The sequence below is a fragment of the Staurois parvus genome, unplaced genomic scaffold, assembly GCF_062004578.1.
Source record: "Staurois parvus isolate SC_StPar_1 unplaced genomic scaffold, SC_StPar_1.0 ptg001599l, whole genome shotgun sequence".
Classification (NCBI taxonomy): Eukaryota; Metazoa; Chordata; class Amphibia; order Anura; family Ranidae; genus Staurois; species Staurois parvus.
Genome location: NW_028319395.1, coordinates 298,267 through 315,299, shown reverse-complemented (window position 1 = coordinate 315,299; position 17,033 = coordinate 298,267). Strand labels below are relative to the sequence as shown.

At 44.4% G+C, this 17,033-nt stretch overlaps 1 protein-coding gene across 1 annotated transcript; it reads right to left on the bottom strand.

The window, feature by feature from the left end:
- Window positions 1-10,275: 10,275 nt before the first annotated feature.
- On the bottom strand, window positions 10,276-15,450 carry LOC149435139 (protein S100-A13-like). Its single transcript, XM_089662977.1, has 4 exons — window positions 15,436-15,450; window positions 15,225-15,290; window positions 12,852-12,998; window positions 10,276-10,511 (listed from the first exon to the last, which is right to left on the bottom strand). The coding sequence occupies exons 1-4, from the start codon at window positions 15,436-15,438 to the stop codon at window positions 10,368-10,370; spliced, it is 360 nt and encodes a 119-aa protein (XP_089519103.1). The 5' UTR covers window positions 15,439-15,450; the 3' UTR covers window positions 10,276-10,367.
- Between the last annotated feature and the right edge of the window lie 1,583 nt (window positions 15,451-17,033).

The window sequence follows — 17,033 nt, the reverse complement described above, 5'->3', positions numbered from 1 at the left end:
TCCCCCTTATGTATTATACATGGAGATCATATCCCCCCTTATGTATTATACATGGAGATCATATCCCCCTTATGTATTATACATGGAGATCATATCCCCCCTTATGTATTATACATGGTGATCATACCCCCCCTTATGTATTATACATGGAGATCATATCCCCCCTTATGTATTATACATGGAGATCATATCCCCCCTTATGTATTATACATGGTGATCATACCCCCCCTTATGTATTATACATGGAGATCATATCCCCCCTTATGTATTATACATGGAGATCATATCCCCCCTTATGTATATACATGGAGATCATATCCCCCCTTATGTATAATACATGGAGATCATATCCCCCTTTATGTATTATACATGGAGATCATATCCCCCCTTATGTATTATACATGGAGATCATATCCCCCCTTATGTATTATACATGGTGATCATATCCCCCCCTTATGTATTATACATGGAGATCATACCCCCCCCCCTTATGTATTATACATGGTGATCATATCCCCCCTTATGTATTATACATGGAGTTCATATCCCCCTTATGTTTTATACATGGTGATCATATCCCCCCCTTATGTATTATACATGGAGATCATACCCCCCCTTATGTATTATACATGGTGATCATATCCCCCCTTATGTATTATACATGGAGATCATATCCCCCCTTATGTATTATACATGGAGATCATATCCCCCCCTTATGTATTATACATGGAGATCATATCCCCCCTCATGTATTATACATGGTGATCATATCCCCCCCTTATGTATTATACATGGAGATTCATATCCCCCTTATGTATTATACATGGTGATCATATCCCCCCTTATGTATTATACATGGTGATCATATCCCCCCCTTATGTATTATACATGGAGATCATATCCCCCCTTATGTATTATACATGGAGATCATATCCCCCTTATGTATTATACATGGAGATCATACCCCCCCCTTATGTATTATACATGGAGAACATATCCCCCTTATGTATTATACATGGAGATCATATCCCCCCCTTATGTATTATACATGGAGATCATATCCCCCCTTATGTATTATACATGGTGATCATATCCCCCCCTTATGTATTATACATGGAGATCATATCCCCCCCTTATGTATTATACATGGAGATCATATCCCCCCTTATGTATTATACATGGAGATCACATCCCCCTTATGTATTATACATGGAGATCATATCCCCCCCTTATGTATTATACGTGGAGATCATATCCCCCCTTATGTATTATACATGGAGATCATATCCCCCCCTTATGTATTATACATGGAGATCATATCCCCCCTTATGTATTATACATGGTGATCATATCCCCCCTTATGTATTATACATGGTGATCATATCCCCCCTTATGTATTATACATGGAGATCATATCCCCCCTTATGTATTATACATGGTGATCATATCCCCCCCTTATGTATTATACATGGAGATCATATCCCCCCTTATGTATTATACATGGAGATCATATCCCCCCTTATGTATTCTACATGGAGATCATATCCCCCTTATGTATTATACATGGAGATCATATCCCCCCTTATGTACTATACATGGAGATCATATCCCCCCTTATGTATTATACATGGAGATCATATCCCCCCTTATGTATTATACACGGAGATCATATCCCCCCCTTATGTATTATACATGGAGATCATATCCCCCTTATGTATTCTACATGGAGATCATATCCCCCCTTATGTATTATACATGGAGATCATATCCCCCCTTATGTATTATACATGGAGATCATATCCCCCCTTATGTATTATACATGGAGATCATATCCCCCTTATGTATTATACATGGAGATCATATCCCCCCCTTATGTATTATACATGGAAATCATATCCCCCCTTATGTATTATACATGGAGATCATATCCCCCCTTATGTATTATACATGGAGATCATATCCCCCCTTATGTATTATACATGGAGATCATATCCCCCCCTTATGTATTATACATGGAGATCATATCCCCCCTTATGTATTATACATGGTGATCATATCCCCCCTTATGTATTATACATGGAGATCATATCCCCCTTATGTATTCTACATGGAGATCATATCCCCCTTATGTATTCTACATGGAGATCATATCCCCCCTTATATATTATACATGGAGATCATATCCCCCCTTATGTATTATACATGGAGATCATATCCCCCCCTTATGTATTATACATGGAAATCATATCCCCCCTTATGTATTATACATGGAGATCATATCCCCCCTTATGTATTATACATGGAGATCATATCCCCCCTTATGTATTATACATGGAGATCATATCCCCCTTATGTATTATACATGGAGATCATATCCCCCCTTATGTATTATACATGGAGATCATATCCCCCCTTATGTATTATACATGGAGATCATATCCCCCCCTTATGTATTATACATGGAGATCATATCCCCCTTATGTATTATACATGGAGATCATATCCCCCCTTATGTATTATACATGGAGATCATATCCCCCCCTTATGTATTATTCATGGAGATCATATCCCCCCCCCCCCTTATGTATTATACATGGAGATCATATCCCCCTTATGTATTATACATGGAGATCATATCCCCCCTTATGTATTATACATGGAGATCATATCCCCCTTATGTATTCTACATGGAGATCATATCCCCCTTATGTATTATACACGGAGATCATATCCCCCCCTTATGTATTCTACATGGAGATCATATCCCCCTTATGTATTATACATGGAGATCATATCCCCCCTTATGTATTATACATGGAGATCATACCCCCCTTATGTATTATACATGGTGATCATATCCCCCCTTATGTATTATACATGGAAATCATATCCCCCCTTATGTATTATACATGGAGATCATATCCCCCCTTATGTATTATACATGGAGATCATATCCCCCTTATGTATTATACATGGAGATCATATCCCCCCTTATGTATTATACATGGAGATCATATCCCCCTTATGTATTATACATGGTGATCATATCCCCCTTTATGTATTATACATGGAGATCATATCCCCCTTATGTATTATACATGGAGATCATATCCCCCCTTATGTATTATACATGGAGATCATATCCCCCCTTATGTATTATACATGGAGATCATATCCCCCCCTTATGTATTATTCATGGAGATCATATCCCCCCCCTTATGTATTATACATGGAGATCATATCCCCCTTATGTATTATACATGGTGATCATATCCCCCCCTTATGTATTATACATGGAGATCATATCCCCCCCTTATGTATTATACATGGAGATCATATCCCCCCTTATGTATTATACATGGAGATCATATCCCCCTTATGTATTATACATGTAGATCATATCCCCCCTTATGTATTATACATGGAGATCATATCCCCCTTATGTATTATACATGGAGATCATATCCCCCCTTATGTATTATACATGGAGATCATATCCACCCCTTATGTATTATACATGGAGATCATATCCCCCCTTATGTATTATACATGGAGATCATATCCCCCCTTATGTATTATACATGGTGATCATATCCCCCCCTTATGTATTATACATGGTGATCATACCCCCCCCTTATGTATTATACATGGTGATCATATCCCCCCTTATGTATTATACATGGAGTTCATATCCCCCTTATGTATTATACATGGAGATCATATCCCCCTTATGTATTATACATGGAGATCATATCCCCCTTATGTATTATACATGGAGATCATATCCCCCCTTATGTATTATACATGGTGATCATACCCCCCCTTATGTATTATACATGGAGATCATATCCCCCCTTATGTATTATACATGGAGATCATATCCCCCCTTATGTATTATACATGGTGATCATACCCCCCCTTATGTATTATACATGGAGATCATATCCCCCCCTTATGTATTATACATGGAGATCATATCCCCCCTTATGTATTATACATGGTGATCATATCCCCCCCTTATGTATTATACATGGAGATCATACCCCCCCTTATGTATTATACATGGTGATCATATCCCCCCTTATGTATTATACATGGAGTTCATATCCCCCTTATGTATTATACATGGAGATCAAATCCCCCCTTATGTATTATACATGGAGATCATACCCCCCCTTATGTATTATACATGGTGATCATATCCCCCTTATGTATTATACATGGAGATCATATCCCCCCCTTATGTATTATACATGGAGATCATACCCCCCCTTATGTATTATACATGGTGATCATATCCCCCCTTATGTATTATACATGGAGATCATATCCCCCCTTATGTATTATACATGGAGATCATATCCCCCCCCTTATGTATTATACATGGTGATCATATCCCCCCTTATGTATTATACATGGAGTTCATATCCCCCTTATGTATTATACATGGTGATCATATCCCCCCCTTATGTATTATACATGGAGATCATACCCCCCCTTATGTATTATACATGGTGATCATATCCCCCCTTATGTATTATACATGGAGATCATATCCCCCCTTATGTATTATACATGGAGATCATATCCCCCCTTATGTATTATACATGGAGATCATATCCCCCTCTTATGTATTATACATGGAGATCATATCCCCCCTTATGTATTATACATGGAGATCATATCCCCCCCTTATGTATTATACATGGAGATCATATTTCCCCTTATGTATTATACATGGAGATCATATCCCCCCTTATGTATTATACATGGAGATCATACCCCCCCTTATGTATTATACATGGTGATCATATCCCCCCCTTATGTATTATACATGGAGATCATATCCCCCCTTATGTATTATACATGGAGATCATATCCCCCTTATGTATTATACATGGAGATCATACCCCCCCTTATGTATTATACATGGAGATCATATCCCCCCTTATGTATTATACATGGAGATCATATCCCCCCCTTATGTATTATACATGGAGATCATATCCCCCCTCATGTATTATACATGGTGATCATATCCCCCCCTTATGTATTATACATGGAGATCATATCCCCCCTTATGTATTATACATGGTGATCATATCCCCCCCTTATGTATTATACATGGTGATCATATCCCCCCCTTATGTATTATACATGGAGATCATATCCCCCTTATGTATTATACATGGAGATCATATCCCCCTTATGTATTATACATGGAGATCATATCCCCCCCTTATGTATTATACATGGAGATCATATCCCCCCTTATGTATTATACATGGAGATCATATCCCCCTTATGTATTATACATGGAGATCATATCCCCCCTTATGTATTATACATGGAGATCATATCCCCCTTATGTATTATACATGGAGATCATATCCCCCCTTATGTATTATACATGGAGATCATATCCCCCCTTATGTATTATACATGGTGATCATACCCCCCCTTATGTATTATACATGGAGATCATATCCCCCCTTATGTATTATACATGGAGATCATATCCCCCCTTATGTATTATACATGTAGATCATATCCCCCCCTTATGTATTATACATGGAGATCATATCCCCCCTTATGTATTATACATGGAGATCATATCCCCCCTTATGTATTATACATGGAGATCATATCCCCCCTTATGTATTATACATGTAGATCATATCCCCCCCTTATGTATTATACATGGAGATCATATCCCCCTTATGTATTATACATGGAGATCATATCCCCCCTTATGTATTATACATGGAGATCATATCCACCCCTTATGTATTATACATGGAGATCATATCCCCCCCTTATGTATTATACATGGAGATCATATCCCCCCTTATGTATTATACATGGTGATCATATCCCCCCCTTATGTATTATACATGGAGATCATACCCCCCCTTATGTATTATACATGGTGATCATATCCCCCCTTATGTATTATACATGGAGATCATATCCCCCCTTATGTATTATACATGGTGATCATATCCCCCCCTTATGTATTATACATGGTGATCATACCCCCCCCTTATGTATTATACATGGAGATCATATCCCCCCTTATGTATTATACATGGAGATCATATCCCCCTTATGTATTATACATGGAGATCATATCCCCCCTTATGTATTATACATGGTGATCATACCCCCCCTTATGTATTATACATGGAGATCATATCCCCCCCTTATGTATTATACATGGAGATCATATCCCCCCTTATGTATTATACATGGTGATCATATCCCCCCCTTATGTATTATACATGGAGATCATACCCCCCCCCCCTTATGTATTATACATGGTGATCATATCCCCCCTTATGTATTATACATGGAGTTCATATCCCCCTTATGTATTATACATGGTGATCATATCCCCCCCCTTATGTATTATACATGGAGATCATACCCCCCCTTATGTATTATACATGGTGATCATATCCCCCCTTATGTATTATACATGGAGATCATATCCCCCCTTATGTATTATACATGGAGATCATATCCCCCCCCTTATGTATTATACATGGTGATCATATCCCCCCTTATGTATTATACATGGTGATCATATCCCCCCTTATGTATTATACATGGAGATCATATCCCCCCCTTATGTATTATACATGGAGATCATACCCCCCCTTATGTATTATACATGGTGATCATATCCCCCCCTTATGTATTATACATGGTGATCATATCCCCCCCTTATGTATTATACATGGAGATCATATCCCCCCTTATGTATTATACATGGAGATCATATCCCCCTTATGTATTATACATGGAGATCATACCCCCCCTTATGTATTATACATGGAGATCATATCCCCCCTTATGTATTATACATGGAGATCATATCCCCCCCTTATGTATTATACATGGAGATCATATCCCCCCTCATGTATTATACATGGTGATCATATCCCCCCCTTATGTATTATACATGGTGATCATATCCCCCCTTATGTATTATACATGGAGATCATATCCCCCCTTATGTATTATACATGGAGATCATATCCCCCCTTATGTATTATACATGGAGATCATATCCCCCTCTTATGTATTATACATGGAGATCATATCCCCCCTTATGTATTATACATGGAGATCATATCCCCCCCTTATGTATTATACATGGAGATCATATTTCCCCTTATGTATTATACATGGAGATCATATCCCCCCTTATGTATTATACATGGAGATCATACCCCCCCTTATGTATTATACATGGTGATCATATCCCCCCCTTATGTATTATACATGGAGATCATATCCCCCCTTATGTATTATACATGGAGATCATATCCCCCTTATGTATTATACATGGAGATCATACCCCCCCTTATGTATTATACATGGAGATCATATCCCCCCTTATGTATTATACATGGAGATCATATCCCCCCCTTATGTATTATACATGGAGATCATATCCCCCCTCATGTATTATACATGGTGATCATATCCCCCCCTTATGTATTATACATGGAGATCATATCCCCCCTTATGTATTATACATGGTGATCATATCCCCCCCTTATGTATTATACATGGTGATCATATCCCCCCCTTATGTATTATACATGGAGATCATATCCCCCTTATGTATTATACATGGAGATCATATCCCCCTTATGTATTATACATGGAGATCATATCCCCCCCTTATGTATTATACATGGAGATCATATCCCCCCTTATGTATTATACATGGAGATCATATCCCCCTTATGTATTATACATGGAGATCATATCCCCCCTTATGTATTATACATGGAGATCATATCCCCCTTATGTATTATACATGGAGATCATATCCCCCCTTATGTATTATACATGGAGATCATATCCCCCCTTATGTATTATACATGGTGATCATACCCCCCCTTATGTATTATACATGGAGATCATATCCCCCCTTATGTATTATACATGGAGATCATATCCCCCCTTATGTATTATACATGTAGATCATATCCCCCCCTTATGTATTATACATGGAGATCATATCCCCCCTTATGTATTATACATGGAGATCATATCCCCCCTTATGTATTATACATGGAGATCATATCCCCCCTTATGTATTATACATGTAGATCATATCCCCCCCTTATGTATTATACATGGAGATCATATCCCCCTTATGTATTATACATGGAGATCATATCCCCCCTTATGTATTATACATGGAGATCATATCCACCCCTTATGTATTATACATGGAGATCATATCCCCCCCTTATGTATTATACATGGAGATCATATCCCCCCTTATGTATTATACATGGTGATCATATCCCCCCCTTATGTATTATACATGGAGATCATACCCCCCCTTATGTATTATACATGGTGATCATATCCCCCCTTATGTATTATACATGGAGATCATATCCCCCCTTATGTATTATACATGGTGATCATATCCCCCCCTTATGTATTATACATGGTGATCATACCCCCCCCTTATGTATTATACATGGAGATCATATCCCCCCTTATGTATTATACATGGAGATCATATCCCCCTTATGTATTATACATGGAGATCATATCCCCCCTTATGTATTATACATGGTGATCATACCCCCCCTTATGTATTATACATGGAGATCATATCCCCCCCTTATGTATTATACATGGAGATCATATCCCCCCTTATGTATTATACATGGTGATCATATCCCCCCCTTATGTATTATACATGGAGATCATACCCCCCCCCCCTTATGTATTATACATGGTGATCATATCCCCCCTTATGTATTATACATGGAGTTCATATCCCCCTTATGTATTATACATGGTGATCATATCCCCCCCCTTATGTATTATACATGGAGATCATACCCCCCCTTATGTATTATACATGGTGATCATATCCCCCCTTATGTATTATACATGGAGATCATATCCCCCCTTATGTATTATACATGGAGATCATATCCCCCCCCTTATGTATTATACATGGTGATCATATCCCCCCTTATGTATTATACATGGTGATCATATCCCCCCTTATGTATTATACATGGAGATCATATCCCCCCCTTATGTATTATACATGGAGATCATACCCCCCCTTATGTATTATACATGGTGATCATATCCCCCCCTTATGTATTATACATGGTGATCATATCCCCCCCTTATGTATTATACATGGAGATCATATCCCCCCTTATGTATTATACATGGAGATCATATCCCCCTTATGTATTATACATGGAGATCATACCCCCCCTTATGTATTATACATGGAGATCATATCCCCCCTTATGTATTATACATGGAGATCATATCCCCCCCTTATGTATTATACATGGAGATCATATCCCCCCTCATGTATTATACATGGTGATCATATCCCCCCCTTATGTATTATACATGGTGATCATATCCCCCCCTTATGTATTATACATGGAGATCATATCCCCCCTTATGTATTATACATGGAGATCATATCCCCCCCTTATGTATTATACATGGTGATCATATCCCCCCTTATGTATTATACATGGAGATCATATCCCCCCCTTATGTATTATACATGGAGATCATATCCCCCCTTATGTATTATACATGGAGATCATATCCCCCCCTTATGTATTATACATGGAGATCATATCCCCCTTATGTATTATACATGGAGATCATATCCCCCCCTTATGTATTATACATGGAGATCATATCCCCCCTTATGTATTATACATGGAGATCATATCCCCCCCTTATGTATTATACATGGAGATCACATCCCCCTTATGTATTATACATGGAGATCATATCCCCCCCTTATGTATTATACATGGTGATCATATCCCCCTTATGTATTATACATGGAGATCATATCCCCCCCTTATGTATTATACATGGAGATCATATCCCCCCCTTATGTATTATACATGGAGATCATATCCCCCTTATGTATTATACATGGAGATCATATCCCCCCCTTATGTATTATACATGGAGATCATATCCCCCCCTTATGTATTATACATGGAGATCATATCCCCCCTTATGTATTATACATGGAGATCATATCCCCCCCTGTATCTATTATGTAGATTTGTAGGTTGTCACCAGAACAGGAAGAGAGGGGAAATCTTGCAACGGGGGACACTAGGGGTTTCCTCTCACATTCTGCTTTGGTTGTGGGACAGGAAGTGAAGTGAAATCCCGCCCTCCCCCGACAGGTTGCAGCCCTCCCTTACTTGATGAAAAAAATTCAAAAAATAAAAGTTTTAGTGAATTTTCTGCTTTATTGAATTTTGTCATTTCATTCATTTCTATTTCTACGTCGGACTCAGCGGTTGCCCGGAGAGGCGGTGGCGTCACTTTTGGGAGCCGTACTTCTTGTTGTACTGCGAGATGATGTATTGCATCTGAAGTTTCACAAATTCGTTGTATTCTAGTTCTCCGTCTCGGTCTTCATCCAGAGATGCCAAAGTCCTGGGAAGGAAATCTGGACCCTGACCCTGAGAGGACAGAGAAAGTGAGAGAATCACACAACCAGTGACACCGAGAGTGCCCATCCTCCACTATACCGAACCAGTGACACCAAGAGTGCCCATCCTCCACTATACCGAACCAGTGACACCAAGAGTGCCCATCCTCCGCTATACCGAACCAGTGACACCGAGAGTGCCCATCCTCCGCTATACCGAACCAGTGACACCGAGAATGCCCATCCTCCAATATACACAACCAGTGACACCGAGAGTGCCCATCCTCCACTATACACAACCAGTGACACCGAGAGTGCCCATCCTCCAATATACCGAACCAGTGACACCGAGAGTGCCCATCCTCCAATATACACAACCAGTGACACCGAGAGTGCCCATCCTCCAATATACACAACCAGTGACACCGAGAGTGCCCATCCTCCACTATACACAACCAGTGACACCGAGAGTGCCCATCCTCCAATATACCGAACCAGTGACACCAAGAGTGCCCATCCTCCACTATACCGAACCAGTGACACCGAGAGTGCCCATCCTCCGCTATACCGAACCAGTGACACCGAGAGTGCCCATCCTCCAATATACACAACCAGTGACACCGAGAGTGCCCATCCTCCACTATACACAACCAGTGACACCGAGAGTGCCCATCCTCCAATATACCGAACCAGTGACACCAAGAGTGCCCATCCTCCACTATACCGAACCAGTGACACCAAGAGTGCCCATCCTCCACTATACCGAACCAGTGACACCGAGAATGCCCATCCTCCGCTATACCGAACCAGTGACACCGAGAGTGCCCATCCTCCACTATACCGAACCAGTGACACCGAGAGTGCCCATCCTCTACTATACCGAACCAGTGACACCGAGAGTGCCCATCCTCCACTATACACAACCAGTGACACCGAGAGTGCCCATCCTCCACTATACCGAACCAGTGACACCGAGAGTGCCCATCCTCCACTATACCGAACCAGTGACACCGAGAGTGCCCATCCTCCACTATACCGAACCAGTGACACCGAGAGTGCCCATCCTCTACTATACCGAACCAGTGACACCGAGAGTGCCCATCTTCTACTATACCGAACCAGTGACACCGAGAGTGCCCATCCTCCACTATACCGAACCAGTGACACCGAGAGTGCCCATCCTCTACTATACCGAACCAGTGACACCGAGAGTGCCCATCCTCCACTATACCGAACCAGTGACACCGAGAGTGCCCATCCTCTACTATACCGAACCAGTGACACCGAGAGTGCCCATCCTCCAATATACCGAACCAGTGACACCAAGAGTGCCCATCCTCCACTATACCGAACCAGTGACACCGAGAGTGCCCATCCTCCAATATACCGAACCAGTGACACCGAGAGTGCCCATCCTCCGCTATACCGAACCAGTGACACCGAGAGTGCCCATCCTCCACTATGCCAAATACACAACCTCACATCGATCTTCTTCAGTCACTGAGCCTGGAGAACCACACATGGAAAAAGGGACTTCTCTGCTGAAGAGTTCACCTTAGGGCCCGAACAATGACACCCTGACACCTGAGGGCCCGAAAAATGACACCCTGACACCTGAGGGCCCGAACAATGACACCCTGACACTTGGGAGGCCCAGAACAATGACACCCTGACACTTGGGGGTCCCAGAACAATGACACCCTGACACCTGAGGGCCCGAAAAATGACACCCTGACACCTGAGGGCCCGAACAATGACACCCTTACACTTGGGGGTCCCAGAACAATGACACCCTGACACTTGGGGACCCCAGAACAATGACACCCTGACACTTGGGGACCCCAGAACAATGACACCCTGACACTTGGGGGCCCAGAACAATGACACCCTGACACTTGGGGGTCCAGAACAATGACACCCTGACACTTGGGGGTCCAGAACAATGACACCCTGACACTTGGGGGTCCAGAACAATGACACCCTGACACTTGGGGGTCCAGAACAATGACACCCTGACACTTGGGGGTCCAGAACAATGACACCCTGACACTTGGGGGTCCCAGAACAATGACATCCTGACACTTGGGGACCCCAGAACAATGACACCCTGACACTTGGGGGTCCCAGAACAATGACACTCTGACACTTGGGGGCCCAGAACAATGACACCTTGACACTTGGGGGTCCAGAACAATGACACCCTGACACTTGGGGGTCCCAGAACAATGACACTCTGACACTTGGGGGCCCAGAACAATGACACCCTGACACTTGGGGACCCCAGAACAATGACACCCTGACACTTGGGGACCCCAGAACAATGACACCCTGACACTTGGGGTCCGTAATATTATGTAAATGATGGTCCTACCTCGAGGGTCTCCGGCATGTTCAGCTTTATATATTCTTCCAGCTCATTGAGGTTCATTGTCTCCGGATTTCCTTCTTTCTTTGCGATGTCTTTAAATCCGTCCAGCAAACTGTGTAATATCCTCTCCAGCCAGGGGGTCCGATTGTTCTGCACAAATATATCCGAACCAATTATCACCGACCCCCAATATCACCAACATACATGTATATGTACCGGAGGAGCTGACACTCTAATGCCCCCTCCCCCACAGTCACATCAGTCTGTACCAGAGGAGCTTACACTCTAATGTCCCCTCCCCCACAGTCACATCAGTCTGTACAGAGGAGCTTACACTCTAATGTCCCCTCCCCCACAGTCCCATCAGTCTCTGTACCAGAGGAGCTGACACTCTAATGTCCCCTCCCCCACAGTCCCATCAGTCTCTGTACCAGAGGAGCTTACACTCTAATGTCCCCTCCCCCCGCAGTCCCATCAGTCTCTGTACCAGAGGAGCTTACGCTCTAATGTCCCCTCCCCCACAGTCACATCAGTCTCTGTACCAGAGGAGCTTACGCTCTAATGTCCCCTCCCCCACAGTCACATCAGTCTCTGTACCAGAGGAGCTTACGCTCTAATGTCCCCTCCCCCACAGTCCCATCAGTCTCTGTACCAGAGGAGCTTACGCTCTAATGTCCCCTCCCCCACAGTCACATCAGTCTCTGTACCAGAGGAGCTTACGCTCTAATTCCCCCTCCCCCACAGTCACATCAGTCTCTGCACCAGAGGAGCTTACGCTCTAATGTCCCCTCCCCCACAGTCACATCAGTCTCTGTACCAGAGGAGCTTACACTCTAATGTCCCCTCCCCCACAGTCCCATCAGTCTCTGTACCAGAGGAGCTTACACTCTAATGTCCCCTCCCCCACAGTCACATCAGTCTCTGTACAGAGGAGCTTACGCTCTAATGTCCCCTCCCCCACAGTCACATCAGTCTCTGCACCAGAGGAGCTTACGCTCTAATGTCCCCTCCCCCACAGTCACATCAGTCTCTGTACCAGAGGAGCTGACACTCTAATGTCCCCTCCCCCACAGTCACATCAGTCTCTGTACAGAGGAGCTTACGCTCTAATGTCCCCTCCCCCACAGTCACATTAGTCTCTGTACAGAGGAGCTTACGCTCTAATGTCCCCTCCCCCACAGTCACATCAGTCTCTGTACCAGAGGAGCTGACACTCTAATGTCCCCTCCCCCACAGTCCCATCAGTCTCTGTACAGAGGAGCTTACACTCTAATGTCCCCTCCCCCCCGCAGTCACATCAGTCTCTGTACCAGAGGAGCTTACACTCTAATGTCCCCTCCCCCACAGTCCCATCAGTCTCTGTACAGAGGAGCTTACGCTCCAATGTCCCCTCCCCCACAGTCCCATCAGTCTCTGTACAGAGGAGCTTACACTCCAATGTCCCCTCCCCCGCAGTCCCATTAGTCTCTGCACCAGAGGAGCTTACGCTCTAATGTCCCCTCCCCCACAGTCCCATCAGTCTCTGTACCAGAGGAGCTTACACTCTAATGTCCCCTCCCCCACAGTCCCATCAGTCTCTGTACAGAGGAGCTTACACTCTAATGTCCCCTCCCCCGCAGTCCCATCACTCTCTGTACCAGAGGAGCTTACACTCTAATGTCCCCTCCCCCACAGTCACATCAGTCTCTGTACAGAGGAGCTTACACTCTAATGTCCCCTCCCCCACAGTCACATACGTCTCTGTACAGAGGAGCTTACACTCTAATGTCCCCTCCCCCCACAGTCACATCAGTCTCTGTACAGAGGAGCTTACACTCTAATGTCCCCTCCCCCACAGTCCCATCGGTCTCTGTACCAGAAGAGCTTACGCTCTAATGTCCCCTCCCCCACAGTCACATCAGTCTCTGTACAGAGGAGCTTACACTCTAATGTCCCCTCCCCCACAGTCACATCAGTCTCTGTACCAGAGGAGCTTACGCTCTAATGTCCCCTCCCCCGCAGTCCCATCAGTCTCTGTACCAGAGGAGCTTACGCTCTAATGTCCCCTCCCCCACAGTCACACAATGGATTCTATCCCTCCTATTAATAAAATATTAATACAATAATATTATAGTCCTTGGTAATGAGGGGAGGTAGGTACTCACCCTGATAATGAGGGGAGGTAGATACTCAGCCTGGTAATGAGGGGAGGTAGGTACTAACCCTGGTAATGAAGGGAGGTAGGTACTCAGCCTGGTAATGAAGGGAGGTAGATACTCAGCCTGGTAATGAGGGGAGGTAGGTACTCAGCCTGGTAATGAAGGGAGGTAGGTACTCAGCCTGGTAATGAGGGGAGGTAGGTACTCAGCCTGGTAATGAGGGGAGGTAGGTACTCACCCTGGTGCTGTAGGCAGAGAACAGACTCAGGAAGATAAGAAGGACGCACAGCTTGCTGGTGGGAGTCTGAGGATGGGGAGAAGAGGACACAATGAGGAGGATGATGTCGGGTGAGGACGGGTCATATACAATCTCTGTAGATGTCACTTACCATGGTGGGGGGGACACGGGTATCACTTATAATGGTGGAGGGGACACGGGTATCACTTACCATGGTGGAGGGGACACGGGTATCACTTACCATGGTGGAGGGGACACGGGTATCACTTACCATGGTTGAGGGGACACGGGTATCACTTACCATGGTGGAGGGGACACGGGTATCACTTACCATGGTGGGGGGGACACGGGTATCACTTACCATGGTGGGGGGGACACGGGTATCACTTACCATGGTGGGGGGGACACGGGTATCACTTACCATGGTGGGGGGGACACGGGTATCACTTACCATGGTGGAGGGGACACGGGTGCCTCACAATGCTGGATCCAGGGGTGAGGAGACCTTTATAAGGACTGAGATCTGGTCAGACCCTCCTCTCCCCACCCCCTCTCCAGGTTATGTATATTATATTCATTGTGTGGACACGCCCACCTCTGTACTGATACCTCTCTACAGGTGACCTCCTCCATACAGGTGACCTCCTCCGTACAGGTGACCTCTTCCCTACAGGTGACCTCTTCCGTACAGGTGACCTCCTCCGTACAGGTGACCTCTTCCCTACAGGTGACCTCCTCCGTACAGGTGACCTCCTCCGTACAAGTGACCTCCTCCGTACAGGTGACCTCCTCCGTACAGGTGACCTCTTCCGTACAGGTGACCTCCTCCGTACAGGTGACCTCTTCCGTACAGGTGACCTCCTCCGTACAAGTGACCTCCTCCGTACAGGTGACCTCTTCCGTACAGGTGACCTCCTCCGTACAGGTGACCTCCTCCGTACAGGTGACCTCTTCCGTACAGGTGATCTGTTCCCTACAGGTGACCTCTTCCATACAGGTGACCTCTTCCGTACAGGTGATCTGTTCCCTACAGGTGACCTCTTCCGTACAGGTGACCTCTTCCGTACAGGTGACCTCCTCCGTACAGGTGACCTCTTCCATACAGGTGACCTCTTCCGTACAGGTGACCTCTTCCGTACAGGTGATCTGTTCCCTACAGGTGACCTCTTCCGTACAGGTGATCTGTTCCCTACAGGTGACCTCCTCCGTACAGGTGACCTCTTCCGTACAGGTGATCTGTTCCCTACAGGTGACCTCTTCCCAACAGGTGATCTGATCCTTACAGGTGACCTCTTCCGTACAGGTGACCTCCTCCGTACAGGTGACCTCCTCCGTACAGGTGACCTCTTCCCTACAGGTGACCTCTTCCCTACAGGTGACCTCTTCCCTACAGGTGACCTCCTCCCTACAGGTGACCTCCTCCCTACAGGTGACCTCCTCCGTACAGGTGACCTCCTCCGTACAGGTGACCTCCTCCGTACAGGTGACCTCTTCCATACAGGTGACCTCCTCCGTACAGGTGACCTCCTCCGTACAGGTGATCTGTTCCCTACTGGTGACCTCTTCCATACAGGTGACCTCTTCCCAACAGGTGATCTGATCCCTACTGGTGACCTCCTCCCTACAGGTGACCTCCTCCCTACAGGTGATCTGATCCCTACAGGTGATCTGATCCCTACAGGTGACCTCTTCTGTACAGTTGACTTTTTCCCTACAGGCGATCTTTTCCCTACAGGTGACCTCTTCTACACAGGTGACCTCTTCCATACAGGTGATCTGTTCCCTACATGCAATCTGATCCCTACAGGT

Bases quoted from the DNA above. Each gene is read 5' to 3' on its own strand.
- LOC149435139 (XM_089662977.1), bottom strand. The intron at 12,999-15,224 runs GTGAGTACCTAC...ATATTTGTGCAG, and splicing joins TCTCTGCCTACAGCACCAGG to AACAATCGGACCCCCTGGCT. The intron at 10,512-12,851 runs GTAGGACCATCA...CTGTCCTCTCAG, and splicing joins ACATGCCGGAGACCCTCGAG to GGTCAGGGTCCAGATTTCCT.